General features: G+C 50.4%; 2 protein-coding genes and 1 pseudogene across 2 annotated transcripts; 2 read left to right on the forward strand and 1 right to left on the reverse strand.

Moving 5' to 3' along the window:
* The first annotated feature begins 1,450 nt into the window (after positions 1-1,450).
* Positions 1,451-6,160, forward strand: LOC117857925 (uncharacterized). The gene is made up of 3 exons (XM_034740848.2): positions 1,451-2,096; positions 2,839-3,065; positions 5,709-6,160. Exons 1-3 carry the CDS (start codon positions 1,873-1,875, stop codon positions 5,714-5,716), a joined length of 459 nt encoding a protein of 152 aa, XP_034596739.1. The 5' UTR covers positions 1,451-1,872; the 3' UTR covers positions 5,717-6,160.
* A 3,003-nt stretch (positions 6,161-9,163) lies between these two features.
* Positions 9,164-11,466, forward strand: LOC117857924 (leucine-rich repeat extensin-like protein 4). The gene has a single exon (XM_034740847.2). The coding sequence runs from the start codon at positions 9,232-9,234 to the stop codon at positions 11,125-11,127; it is 1,896 nt and encodes a 631-aa protein (XP_034596738.1). The 5' UTR covers positions 9,164-9,231; the 3' UTR covers positions 11,128-11,466.
* A 1,698-nt stretch (positions 11,467-13,164) lies between these two features.
* LOC117856370 (protein ALP1-like) lies at positions 13,165-14,231 on the reverse strand (annotated as a pseudogene).
* Between the last annotated feature and the right edge of the window lie 288 nt (positions 14,232-14,519).

Raw genomic sequence — 14,519 nt, forward strand, 5'->3', positions numbered from 1 at the left:
GAGACGGACTTGCCCGCCGCCGCCTTCTCCATCTACCCCCCCGCCGCCTCCCCGACATCTTCGGCTTCATCTCGCGCCTCCCCGACTGAATGCACAAGGCATGTTCGACGGTTTGCCTCACACGAACTCCAGCTCGCCGGGCCCATGGAGCTCTGGATGCAGGACGGCAACGATGTCAGGCTCGCATTACCGGTAAGCGTAGAAGTTCGTGAGCAAGTATGCTGTACTGATTGCTAAGGGTAAGGCCTGCTCACCCGAAGACATCAAAATTGAAATCGGGATATAGCTCTGTGTATATTGTACTTCACTGCTTTTTCATGTGAGCAAGTATGTTTGATACATGCAATGCTAGAAATAACTTGGATAATTCTGATATCCTGATAGTTAACTTAGAAATTTAAAGTACGTATTCTCTGATGCACCAGCTGAGAGGCTGAGATGTTGGCAACCGGTTGGTTCTCATCGCCAAGGATGCAGTACACCACAGCCAACTCCTTCAGTGCCGGCGCCACCACGGGAGCCGCTGCAGGCCACGCAGTTTCCTCAGCTCCACTTGCAGGAGAGACTCAGATTGGATGGTGAGATCCTCCAGGCCCCAGGCACAACGGACGGCGAGCATTTGCAACAGGCATGGGCACCGCGGCGAGGAAATGGCGTCGCCGAGGCTGCACGGCCCGTGGAACCGGCCGACGCTATCCAGGGTTAGGTTGGTGAGCCGGGCGAAGACGCCGGCAAGCGGCATGGTGACGGCGAGAAGTGGAGAAGGCCTAGGTCGAGGCAGACCGCGGCGTCACGCTCGTTGCAGAGCAGCTCGAGAGCGCTCTGCCGCGCAGCCGCTTCCCCGTCTTCGTCGTCGGAGTCGCTTCCCCCCGTGAGGTTCTGGAAGAAGATCTTAATCGGCCGCAGAGGCGGCGTGTGGCGGCAAGGAGCCAGGCCGCCACGAACTCGGGGGTGGCGTTCGCTCGTCACGCTCGCCCAACCGAGCCACGTCCGTGACCTGGAGCCGCGTCTGCGTCTGGAGCCGAGTCCGTGACCTGGAGCTACATCCTTGGATCCCTCGGACGCCCACGTGGCGCACATCAGCGTCGGGTACGCAGGAAGCGTGGTTTGCATCCGCGGCCTGTTCGTTTCAGCTTATAAGTTAGGTGAAAAGCTGAAACGGCTGATTTGTTGTGAAAGAAAAATACTGTTTGGTGGCTGATAAGCCGGCTGAATAAGTTGACCCGGTCTCCACAGAATTTTCTTCCCTTCTGCCTATCCCCTGCCTCTCCAGCGGGGCTGTGCCTGCGCGTGAGGCGGCGAGGAGCAGTCCAGCGAGGCGTGCCGCGAGGAGTATGAGAGCTGGTGCATTCCCTGCTCGCCCGTTAGTTAAGCCACGTAGGCCACCGAACAAACCATGGCCATCCGATCTTGTATTCTCGATCCAGCAGAGACACAGCAGTGCAGGGGGCCAATCAAACAAAGGGAACCTAACACATCTTCCCCCTCCACCCGAGCCCCGAGGCCCAGACCACCCGAGTCCGCCAAAAGAGATCCGCGCCCAACCACCGCCCGCCGCCGCCTACCTTCCTCCTTCCCTCCGGTGAGCGGGGCCGGAGACGGGGAGAGAAGAAGCCGCATCCCTTCCTCCTTCGCTCCGGTGAGCTGGGCCGGGGACGGGGAGAGAAGAAGCTCCTTCCCTCCGGCGAGAAAAGCCGGGGACGGCGAGACAAGAATCTCCTCCCCCCCGGCGAGATTAGCCGGGGACGGGGAGAGAAGAAGCCGCATCCCTTCCTCCTTCCCTCCGGTGAGAAAAGCTGGGGACGGGGAGAGAAGAAGCCACCTCCCTTCCTCCTTCCCTCCGGTGAGATTAGCCGGGGACGGGGAGCGAAGATGTTCTACGGCGCGATTGTGTGGGACCCGTGGCTGATCGTGTCGCAGATCGTGTGCCTGCAGTGCCTCTACTACCTGGCCCTCGGCCTCTCCATGTCGCTCCTCGTCGGCACCCGCGTCCCGCGGCTCACCCTCCTCTACTTCTTCGACTTCGCCACCCTCACACCGCGCACCCCGACCGGGTGGTGCGCCATCGCCTCGTTCCTCCTCGCCGCCGTCGCAGGGTACGCCGCATATCCCTGCCCCTTCTCCCCTTCCTCTTGCTTGATCTGAGATTGGAATTGGGTTCTTCTGGCAAGACTTAGAATGCAGTGTGCTTTTGCGGGTAAATTGCTTCCGGTTGCGAGAGCTATGGGCGTGTTTCCAGATCTGTGCGTTTAGGGCAGGCACAGCAACTTGGAAGTGCTAATTTGCAGAAATTTCTAGACATTTCTTGGGGCACTAGTTAAGCGCAAGAGCTCTGAAGTATCTGACTTGCAGGCCCAAATGTATCATTTATCTTCCATTGTATAGTGGCTGCCATATGAAACAGGTGCTCTATTATGCTTGAGAGTGACACCTTTCTCTTCTCACCAATTACTTATTCTTGAGCCATATTTTTAATAACGGAGATGCATTTCACCAGCATATTACATATTTGTTCATTTTTTTTATTAATGGGAACAATCAGGCCCTATGCAAAATGCACCCCTTACTCTTCGTCCATTTTTAACAGGAATCGTTTATCGCTAATCTTGCTTCCATGCTTCCATTAGGCTAATTTTTCAATACTACAATTATTATGAAAGATCTTGTAAACCAAAAAACAATATAAAGGACAAAGTAAACCACCTTGATCTTACTTTTAGCTTTGCAGATTGATCCTATTCATTCTTTTTCAGTTATGTAACTCCGCCTTCTTCTCTTCTTTTTTTGTTACAAGAATTTATTTATTGTTAATCTTGCTTCCATGCCTTGCTTGAGCAGTGCTGGATTCATGCTTTATGTGATTGAGAGAGCCAAGAAGTGCCTGGACTTTGCAGCGACCCTCTACATAATCCATCTCTTCATTTGTATTGTATATGGTGGTTGGCCAGCTTCAGTTACATGGTGGGTTGTCAATATCACTGGTTTGGCAATCATGGCTCTCCTTGGTGAATACCTATGCATTCGGCGGGAGTTGAAAGAAATCCCAATATCACGGCTTCGTGCAAGTAAGCAATTCAATCCTACCAAATGTCTTTTTATTTCCTGTGCTTAGTTCCTTTGTACATATGGTTTCCACTCAATTTTTTGCCTTATTTAGTTAGTCTCTTACTGATTTTTGTTTGGACGAGAGTCTGGTACTGGCAAGAATTTTACAGTGATTTAGTTGTTAACACATCTGAAGCACTGAACTTCATCAGCATTTTGTACAAGTTTACATCGCCAAGTTTCTAATAATCTTAATGTTGCCACTTAGTTGTGTTCAAATATTTGAACTACTAGCCATTACGAACCTTAATGGTATGTCAGTATAATAATGTAGTGGCTTTAGCACCATGACATATTGTGTCACTAGTGTAATTTGCACATCTGAAAAGATTTCTGGTATTGTTATGCTGTGTTGTCCATTGATGGGGGCTTATAGGGAAGAAAATGACAAAGTTCAAGTAGAGAGACATAATAAGTGTATGCTCAGACAAGCTCATTGGAGGTTGCTTGTTTACTTGGCTAATTACATAGGCAAGTTATGGAGTTCTTATGGATGTACTGGTGGTTCATGACTCTTATGTTTCATGTTGTTTAAATTTGGTTGGCCAATGTTACATCCCACATCAATTCCAGTTCTGGTAACCTATTGTCTCATGATCCACTTGTCATCTGTGTGGAGGATAGTTTAGTTGGAAGCGGCAACACGCTATAGGGACCTAATTTTCTCGTTTGGATCAACTTGTTCAATCACTGGTTGCAGCATCTTGCTATTCCCATTGTGGAATATATGATGTACAATCAAGTTTTTCGCTGCTAAATGTTCATTTTGCTTCTTACTCTGTTGATTTATGATGAAAATAATAATCTTCATCAATGCGTAGATGTGCTGAAGCTCAGTTTAAATGGCATTTTCATTTAATTTTCCTTAGTTACAGCGGTTGGTCTTTCACTGAGTGGTGCAACTAGGCTGCACTTTGGGGTAAAAGTAGCTTCTAGCCTTATGCCAAGTGTTCTTCCCCTGAATATGATCCGGATAGGTGACTTTGGAAATTTAGCTTCTAGCCTTTTGCCCATCCTGTCTAGTTTCTACACATCGGCAACTCATGCCAATTAAGGTTCAATTGTTAATACTGTTCTGTTCATAAAGCGCAATGCTGCTTTAGACCAGACTGCGCCAACTAGAGAGCATGAGTAACTGTTCCAAGTGTAATGAGTTGGGGTTGGATAATGTTATGCGCTCAGGTTTACTATTTCTTTTTCACTAGCATGACAGTGACATTCATGTACTGAGATAAGCTTTTCGGGTTTAAGGCTACAAAGCTGACATGACCACTGGGGACTCAGCTAAAAAGAACATTGGAAACAACTGCGGCCATGCATTCCTGGTTTGATATTCGGATAAGCTCCAGATCTCAGAATTAGGGTTCTATATTTACCACTGTGACACTGACACACATGCCACTGGTGATCAACTTGTTTGTTAAAATTTACAATGCTAATAGGCTTAAGTCAAGCAGAGAAAAAGATGTTGCAGTGCATCATTTCTGGTACGGCATTTTCTGGATCTGAAAAATGGCACATACATAAATTTGGTATTAGGTGGGGTGGGTTGCTAATGAGACCCACCAGCCCGCCCTGCAAAATTTGCTTTCGTGGCAGATGTGGCTCAGAGGCAAATCTGATGCGGTCTAAAAAGTTCAACGCCTGCTAAGTCCAGAAACAAGTTGCTGACCTGCAATCACCCACTTCCCTCTCTAGTCTCTAGTCTTGATCTAGCAGGTGCCTCTTCCATCCGTGATATTTTCTACATGCCTCTTTCTGTCGGCCAAACGCTTCCTCTCTTGCCATCCAATCAGCTTGGCTCAGGAAGCCTGGCTTCCTGCCTGCTCCCCTCCATGTTATATGCATGGCTTTCTTATCCAGTTTATGTCCAGGTGAGCTCCTTCATCAATCCGATGGAGATTTGATTGGCAATCCCTTTCCTTGGAGATTTGGTTTGACTATTTTAGCCACCATTGAAATTCAGGCATGCAATTCGTCCATGCAACTATTATTGATGTGGGAAACAGAGAGACGTGCGTCGCCACTCAATGGGGCTGCCAGGATGGAACGGTTGCCTTGGGTCTTTAGCGGTCTTTGTGGACTTAGCCATGAGAGCCACAAACTGTTGCAGCAAACTGCTTGCGGGTTAGCGGCACCCACAATCGCGTTAATCGTTAAGAAAAGTTTGCGGCTAAAGCAAGTGGGTTGCGGCTGTCCACAGCCCGCCCCACCTGCACCTCTTGTTCAAGTGCCCAAGTGTAATGCAATATTCATAGATGATACTGAAATGTCATATTATCTCCATTTAAGCATAGTTGTCCGTTGAGGAATTTAAAAGCTTGCTTATTTTGGTCGTTATGCACCCATGCTATTAATAATGTGCATATGTTTAGTGGTTGAATTATATCATTTGTTAGAGTAAAGAAGGTCCAGCTTTAACTTGGTCTGCTATTTTGACATGGAACTAATTTTGATCCGAAACAATTTACTAGGAGTTGAGAAATTGGCTTTAGTACAACATGTTGTTGCTTTCTCTCACCCACGGTTCTGTTCGTTGGAATAAAATATTTCTGTGAATTTTGACCGATTCATCTTCTGACTGGTTTGGTTCTTCTGTTCAGGTGTTTAACCTCACACGGTACAAAGAGTTAGGTGTTTTCAAATGGTGTTTACCCCAAGAGGTGGTCGTTCATATGTTTCTTTAGGAATACAAAGACTTGCAATGTTCTGCGGTTTCCAAAGACTTGTTGAAAACTACAAAAGAATTTGCTCTCCTGATGCCCGATCTCCCAGCAGGCCATCATAGAGAAACTGGTAGGCTTCCGAGTTCCCACCAATAGAAGTGGCAGCTCAGTTTCTAAAGCATACATCCAGGTCCTCCTGTGTCTACGGACAGTATTGCTCAGTGACGAATCAAGTGGCTGCTTGACAATTTGTATGACTGGATATGAAAGTCTACTGGTTAGTGGGTATTGATAACACATGCAGACACCATCGGTTTCTTTGTTTAGATGTATCTTGCAAATAATACACCTAGCGTTTTCTGTTAATTCATAGCAGAAGAGTTGTGCTCCTTTCCTTTAGTTATATTTTTATAGGAAAGATTCATGTATAGTTGTGCTGTTGTGAGCAGTAAAAAATGTTGCAAAAAACAAATCAGACGTGTGTTACTCGGCCCGCGACCAAAAAGGCCCATCTGCATCCAGACTTCTGAAGCCCACTATGTAACACGAACGAAAAGCTGGCACAAAACACAGAACGCAGAATGTAGGCCCATTAGCTTAAATTTGACAGATGAAAAGTTAGCTTCCTGCAAAGAAAAAAAGAACAGAGAGAAGAACATTATTTGTCGCCGACAAGTACTTTGGATTGGAAAGCCAGAAACGGTCGATGGTTAGAGGACGTATGAATGATTAGATTGGTTGGAGCCAGCAACTGCTCGTAGTCTGCCAGTACGTACCATTTGTTTTGCCGCCGGACGGCGGAACATTGCAAGGATTTCTCCTATCTCCTGTACCGTTTACACTCCCAAACGTTGTGTGTCGAACCCAAGTTTGTGCGAGTGTTGGCTGAGGGCTGACTGACCGGATGATGATGATGTCTAATCTTTTTCATTTGGATCCATGTCAGCCATCCTCGCCAGCCTGCTACTTGAACCTGCAGATGAAACCGGTGCTTTGACTTGGACAGGAGGAGAGGCTGCCTCTAATGTTGAAGCCAGGCCTGCAACTCACAGCTTTCATGCATAGACCATGACGGTGGACAGTACTGGGCAGGGGTGACGCCACGTTATGTCACCATGGTGCACACTGCACAGGCACCAGGGTGAATCAAAACTTTTGTAATAACTTGACTAATTTTCACCGTATATCTGAAGGAAAAATTTGTATGTTGCTTGAGTTGTGCACCACCTCCATTTTGATACTAGCTTCGCCCCTGGTACTAAGTACTCCTATTAACGCTAGTTTTCGAGTTTGCATCTCGATGAAAGTGATATCCAGCTTTGCAGAAGCGAACAACAACGGCAACGTTATTCCATTACCAGGTGAACATGAGAAAGCAACATCTATCTTCATCACGTGGCAGCCATTGCTGCTGGATGGCTCATCTAGCCGGCGGGTCAAACATTGCAGACTTGTTTTTCTTTGTGTTCAGTTCTGTCTTTTTCTTGCACCATCCATCCAAAGAGACAAAATAAACAAATCATACTGCAGTAGATCAGGTCTGAGCTGGCACGAGAAGCAACATAGGCTACGCGGAAGAGTGCAACGGCCTCTGGTGTATGTCTGAGGAGCAGGTGATGTCGTTGATCCAAAATGGGCGTCAGGAGCAGGCGATTAGCTGCAAACGCAACGTTGCCTGCCCTGCTGATTCAGAATCGAATCCCTAGAGCGGCATCGGTGACGAAGATGAGTGCAGAGCGCAGGGCGGCCTCACCGTTGTGAGAGAGGAAAACGCATTTCGCACATGGCACGCCTCATACCTGTCTGAAGTACGTGGTGTGAGCGAGGCAAACGAGGCAGGAGCATTGGATGGCGCTGTCAGTGACAGACACACATGCGCGGTTGCCACAAAACGTTGGGTTTCTACTCTCGGCTAGCTAGATACGCGCGGGAATAGCAATGGAACAGGAACACCTGGGACCTGGGACGCGGGGAATGTTTGCGCCGGCCGTGATTGGTCGCCGGAGACAAGCAGGGCCGTGGTTGGTTTTGGCTTCGTTAGGCGGCGGTCGGGTCGGCCCGGGGCCCCACTCACATGCAGCCCCGAGGAACCAACTCATCGCAATCCTTGTTGTTATTCCCTCCCTGATCATCAATCATCAGCGGCAACAGCAGACACGCGCTACCGTCTGGCTGCTTGCATGGTCATCAATCGACAACATTTCTGGGGTTTTTTTTCTGTTTGGGAGGCGGCGATTAGGAAATAACAAATCCACGTGGACGGGTGTCTAGCGCGGCCAGCACCCAGCAGCTAGACACACAGCCAAAGCCAGAGCCACGAAAATTGCTGATGCGTCAGTATTAAGCTCAGGGGTAGCGGTCTGCGGTCAAGGGACAGGCTGGCTGTGTATGCAAAATGCAAGCGCCTCGGACAGTCGGATTCCCGTGTTTCAAGGCGGGACAGGCTCAGCAATGGGCTCAAGCAACGCGTCGAATTGGTTGTTACCTATAATCACTTAAGTCAAATGGCTGATTAATTTCGGGAATTGTATTTGAGACCGGAAGAGAAATGAACCGGGGAGATGGGAGAGGTGGATTCCCACTACGGAGCGCGTAGACAGGCGAGCGCCGGAGACCAAAACCGGACAGGCGAGTCACCTGATAGATGCCTGCACGTTGCCACGACGGGCCCCTCACCACTCGTCGATCGCTCGCGGCCAGCTTTGTGTTGGGTGGCTTGAGAGAATGACAAGCTCCAGCAAACTAATCCATTCCTTTCCCATGTATCTGCCGGCTTCCCCATGCATTGAACGACTTGTTTGTTGAGTTTCTCAAAATTACATGTTAATGTATGAGATCGTCTATTAGACGATACTAATATTAATATACTTGCTCTTAACAAATTGTACCGATAAAAAAAACTTCAAACAAAAGAGAAAGAAAGAAACGGCAGTGCAAATTTAAGCGTGAAATGATGCAGCCAACCTGTACAATGACACCATTTTACCTAAGAATGAATGCCCGTGTAACGCGTTTGCAAGACTAAATACTATTGTCACTTGCTGGCACAAAGATTTGCCCTCCATGTGGACCTTGGTTCATCCCAAACGGTGCAAAAGCACTCGCCCAATCAATCATTCGTTCAAATCATCCAACTCGATCCAGTCAGTCCACCCCCTGCAATCCCGGGTGCTCGCTCGTCATGGAAGCCAACTATTCCCGTTCGAACGTTGCCCACCCATCATCACGCGGACACGCAACCACCCAGCTCTCCATCCCAGCCGTCCGTCACCCTACCCCCCCCCCCCCCCCCCCCCCCCCCCCAAAAAAAAGAATATTCTATTCCCGCGCGCCTCCCCCGCGCCGCGATATCATCCCCCGCCTTCCCCCTCCGGTCTTCCCAATCCACCCCGCCTCAGCACCCAGCGCCACCCCTCTGCCAACGATCTCCCGCGCCACGGCGGCCGATGCGCGCGCCGCAATGACGCCACCGCCCAAGACCCTCCCGCTCCTCCTCCTCTTCCTCCTCATCGCGCCGCACCTCCTCGCCTCCGCCTCGGCGGCGTTCGTCAGCCGCGGCCTCAGCGCGTCCGACGCCGCCCGCATCCGGCGCCGCCAGCTCCTCCAGTACAGCTCCGGCGGCGACCATGGCCACGACGACGTGGCCGCCGTCGACCCGTCCTACTCCTTCCCGAACCCGCGCCTCCGCGACGCGTACGTCGCGCTCCAGGCGTGGCGGCGCGCCATCCTCTCCGACCCGCACAACGTGACGGGAACCTGGCACGGGCCCGACGTGTGCGCCTACGCCGGCATCTTCTGCGCGCCGTCCCCCACCGACCCGCACCTCACCGTCGTCGCCTCCGTCGACCTCAACCACGCCGACCTCGCCGGCCACCTCCCCGAGGAGCTCGGCCTGCTGACCGACCTCGCCGTGCTTCACCTCAACTCCAACCGCTTCTGCGGCCTCGTGCCCCGATCCTTCGACAAGCTCTGCGCGCTCCACGAGCTCGACCTCAGCAACAACCGCCTCGTGGGGCCGTTCCCCGACGTCGTGCTCCGGATGCCGGGGCTCAGGTATCTCGACCTCCGCTACAACGACTTCGAGGGCCCCGTGCCGCCAGAGCTCTTCGACCGCCAGCTCGACGCCATCTTCCTCAACTCCAACCGATTCCGCTTCCGGATCCCCGACAACGTCGGTAACTCGCCGGCGTCCGTGCTCGTGCTCGCCAACAACGACTTCGGCGGGTGCCTGCCGGCGTCCGTCGCCAACATGTCCGGCACGCTCGACCAGATCATCCTCATGAACACCGGGCTCAAGTCATGCATCCCGCCGGAGATCGGCGCGCTCAAGGGGCTCACCGTGCTCGACCTCAGCTTCAACAAGCTCATGGGCGCCATCCCCGGCGAGCTCGCCGGGCTCCGGAGCGTCGAGCAGCTCGACCTCGGCCACAACCGCCTCGTCGGGGACGTGCCGGAGGGGATCTGCCACCTGCCGCGCCTCCAGAACTTCACCTACTCGTACAACTTCATCACCGGCGAGCCGCCCGTCTGCCGGCACGTCGATCACGTCGTCGACCGCCGGAACTGCATCCCCGACCGCCCCGACCAGAGGTCGCCGGAGCAATGCAGCTTCTTCAAGAACCACCACGTCAACTGCGACGCGTTCAGGTGCAAGAAGTTCGTGCCACCGTCGCCACCTCCGCCGCCGCCGTCTCCTCCTCCACCGTCGCCTCCGCCGCCATCACCATCGCCTCCCCCGCCATCGCCTCCTCCACCATCTCCCCCGCCACCTTCCCCTTCTCCACCACCACCTTCACCTCCTCCGCCGTCTCCTCCACCTCCATCACCATCACCTCCTCCTCCTTCTCCCCCGCCACCATCCCCTCCACCACCATCGCCATCACCGCCACCTCCTTCCCCTCCACCGCCATCTCCAGTCTACTACTCCTCACCGCCGCCACCCTACTACGAGGTGTCACCGGAGGACCGGTACCTCTCGCCACCGCCGCCTCCAGCCTACACCGAGGTCCCACCGCCGCCATACTACGAGGTATCACCGGAGGACCGCTACCTCTCGCCACCACCTCCAGCCCACCACGAGTCGCCACCACCGCCACCTCCAGTCCACCACGATCCGCCACCGCCGCCCTACTACGAGGTGTCGCCGGAGGACCGGTACCTCTCGCCGCCGCCACCACCGGCCAGCGTCCCCAAGTACGACTACTCGTCGCCGCCACCGCCTTCCTCCCCGCCGTACTCGGAGGTGTCGCCCGAGGAGCGGTACCCGTCACCCCCGCCGCCACCACGGGAGCTGCCCAAGCTGCCGGTGTACGACTACTCGTCCCCGCCCCCGCCGGCGGCCGGGTGGACGCCGTGAAAAACTTGATTCTTTCCGGGAATTCTTTTTTCCGTATCTTGTGATCGGTCATACAGTACATTGTTAATTATTCGTTGTGGTAAAAAGGAAGTGTCGCTGAATGATTAATCTTTCGTTTCCATTTCCTTGATTTTTCGATTGATTTTGTATACGTTCCTTTTATTCTTCCTTTTCTTTTCTTCTTCTGCTGATTGATTTGGTTCCGCTACAAATTCTCCGTTGTGAATGAATGGCTATAATATAGAGAAGATCGAGGACTCAAAAGAGTGACGGCAGGGTTGTAATCTGTACACAGTTGGATTAAGCTATATTTATACATATAGGCTTCGGAAATTGTCATCCCATCTTCCAAATTATTTGCCCCTAATAACTGGCATTTTCAGTACCTTGGAAATTTGATCATGCAAATGAATCTGCAGAAACATGATGTGCGAACAGCGAGTCGGTCGGTTCCAACAAAGTGCTGCAAAAATTGGTTTGAACACGGCAGAATCTTGAGGCAGGCAATCTGAGAAAAAAGTTGCAGTCCTAGACTCCTAGTAGTAGCTGGAGGGAAAAAAAAGAAGAAGTCAGCTGGAGACCCAATTTTGCAGGGTGTTAGACGAAGTCATGGCGAGTTGGCAACATTCATCTGCCGCAGCGCAGAGCTGCATTGGGATGTGTGGGGAAGGTTGACATCCTAGCCAAGCCCCCGGAGGATTCACAATCACACGCAGGCGGCAGGCAGGATGGCCTGGAAACTCGCACTGTCCGGGCATCTCGCTGCGAGCTGGATGGAATTGGAATTCTTTCCACGGCCAGCTCAAGATCAAATCAAATGGACCTTTTTTTAAAAAAGAAAATTTTCACCTGCTCAGCGTGTGATGTACCTACCTACTTTATATACTTGTGTCTCCGATATAAACCTCTGTATTGATTAAAGATTTAGTTACGATATACTGTGTAATTAAATATAGCCGTCGCCCTTTGACTTAACCCACGTCTTGCGCCGGAGTACATGGTGGCACGAACACCGACGTGCATAGAACCACCTCCTGCAGCTCGCTGCAGCAGCAGCTGCAGGTACTTGGATGGCTCCCGACGACAAATCCAGCTTCCTTGGCTACCCTAGCCTGGTTTGTGCAACTGAATCAAGAAAATTCGGCAGGCAGGATTGGGCACGGAACGCACACAAATGACAAATTGTGATGGATTATTAGGTGATTGATGATTCGGTGATCGGTCAGGGCGAGCAGGTGGTAGGAGTACCGACTGACAAGCGCCGGCTCCGCATGTGCAGGGTTCGGTCCGCCTGGTTTTCTATGCTGCGATTCGCTCTGACTTCATGCGCACGCGGCGCGATCCTCGGGTTCATGCCTTGTTGCCTTCCTTTCCTCTGGCTCGGTGGCCGTCAGCAGCCTCGCCCTTTCCGGTGGATGGGCCGGAAAACGAAGGAAGGGGTTGGTGTTTTACATGTGCGTCGTCGATATATACAAGTTTGCGTGGCCGTACTGTTACTCACAGTTTATTTGGAGTAAGGATTAATGTCCATGTACCCATGTGACGTCGGTGCACGATGCACAGCACGAACGCTGCGATTGTTTACCGCAAGAGTTTGCGTTTTGTCTTGGGTTTTGCACAAGTATATGCATGCATGCATGTGGTAACACCGTCACGGGCTTTGCATTTGACATATATGCGATGGTGCTAACGGCATAAGGCTAGTCCCAGTGCAAGGTTTCATTGCACTGTTTTCAAGGATGCCACATCATCCCATGAGGTATGTTCTTATGAATGAAACAGGGAGTCCCAGTGCACAGTTTCAATACACAGTTTCATAGGCTGTCCTCAGCATTTATTAGTTGCATGCGGTTGTGATCAAGTGTTCCATGTGATTATGTAGCCACTTGTATTTGTTACTTGAAATATGTTACACATGAAGGATCTAGCAACATAGTGAAATTTAAATATCAACCAAAAGTATTTAAAAATAACTTATATCATACGAGATAAATTGGATCACATATATTAAATAAATTACATATATTGTAACCGAACTCAAGATATGTTTGGGCGGAACCTTGACCTTCGCCAGATATACTCAATCAAATCTTTCTTAAGTTGTTTATGGGTTGAGGTATCTCGAATATCAGCATCATTCTCTAGTATATTCTGTCAAACGAGACGTAATCTTCAGGGGAGAATGCTGGTGCTTCAACAGTCGTTGTACTTGGAGTTTCATTCAAATCAAGATTCTCTTCAATATTCTCTTCTGTTTTTTCATCTTCGACTATCATATTGTGAAGTATGATGCACGCTCGGATAACTTTCTCAAGTTCTCCTCGATCATATAGACGAGTTGGTCGCTTCAAAATGCAAAATCGACGTCGCAAGACACCGAAAGCTCGTTCAATATCCTTTCTCTTGGATTCTTGTTCCTGTGCAAATAACTTGTCCTTCTCGGTGATGGGCAAGGATATTGACTTCACAAACACAGCCCATTCAGGGTATATTCCATCAGCAAGATAATAACCGGTGTTATACTGATTTCCGTTGACCATGTAGTGCACCCGAGGAGCATGCCCCTTTAGCTCGTCAATAAATAGAGTCGACTGGTTTAGAACATTGATATCATTATTAGAACCAGCAACTCCAAAGAACGCATGCCAAATCCAAAGATCATGAGAAGCTACAGCCTCAAGTATTATGGTTGGAACTTTTTGATCGCCCCGAGTGAATTGGCCCTTCCATGCATTGGGACATTTTTCCCAATACCAATGCATACAGTCAATACTCCCGAACATGCCAGGAAAACCTCGACTCTCACCAATTTTAAGCAAACGCTCAGCATCTTCCACAGTAGGGCGCCTCAAATAGTGTCCACCAAAAATTTCGATAACACCTTGGACAAACATCTTCATCGCCTCTAATGCAGTACTTTCTCCAAGTTTTAAATATTCATCTAGATGATATGCAGCACTACCATTAGCCTATTGACGAATTGCCGCTGTGCATTTCTGCAGTGGTGTTAGGCCTTGACGATTAAGAGCATCCACCTTTGTAGTGAAATAATCGGACCACTTGCCTAACTCATCAACGATGCGTAGAAAGAGTGGCCTGGACATACGAAATCTCCGTCGAAAAAATTTTGCTGGGTACAGAGGGTTATCTGAGAAATAATCATCAACCAAATGCTGATGGTACTGCTCCCTTGGCCTTCTGATGTACTTCCTCAGACCACTTCGAGGATCATATGCGGCTTCTTGGAGATCTTCTAAACTTGACTTAAGAATTGAGTTACCTCATCGATGACATCATCAATAATTTCCTCCTCGGCGAGGAAGTCATCCCAATCATCAGAGAGGTTGCTTGTTGGGTCTGGAGAGTGGTCGGCAGAGAAAGAATCATCCTGT

Source organism: Setaria viridis, chromosome 5, assembly GCF_005286985.2.
Source record: "Setaria viridis chromosome 5, Setaria_viridis_v4.0, whole genome shotgun sequence".
NCBI classification, from domain to species: Eukaryota; Viridiplantae; Streptophyta; class Magnoliopsida; order Poales; family Poaceae; genus Setaria; species Setaria viridis.

Coding starts and splice junctions, on each gene's coding strand:
- LOC117857924 (XM_034740847.2), top strand. CDS start 9,232: ATGACGCCACCGCCCAAGACCCTCCCGCTCCTCCTCCTCTTCCTCCTC.
- LOC117857925 (XM_034740848.2), top strand. CDS start 1,873: ATGTTCTACGGCGCGATTGTGTGGGACCCGTGGCTGATCGTGTCGCAG. Junction 2,097..2,838: donor CTCCTCGCCGCCGTCGCAGG/GTACGCCGCATA, acceptor TTGCTTGAGCAG/TGCTGGATTCATGCTTTATG.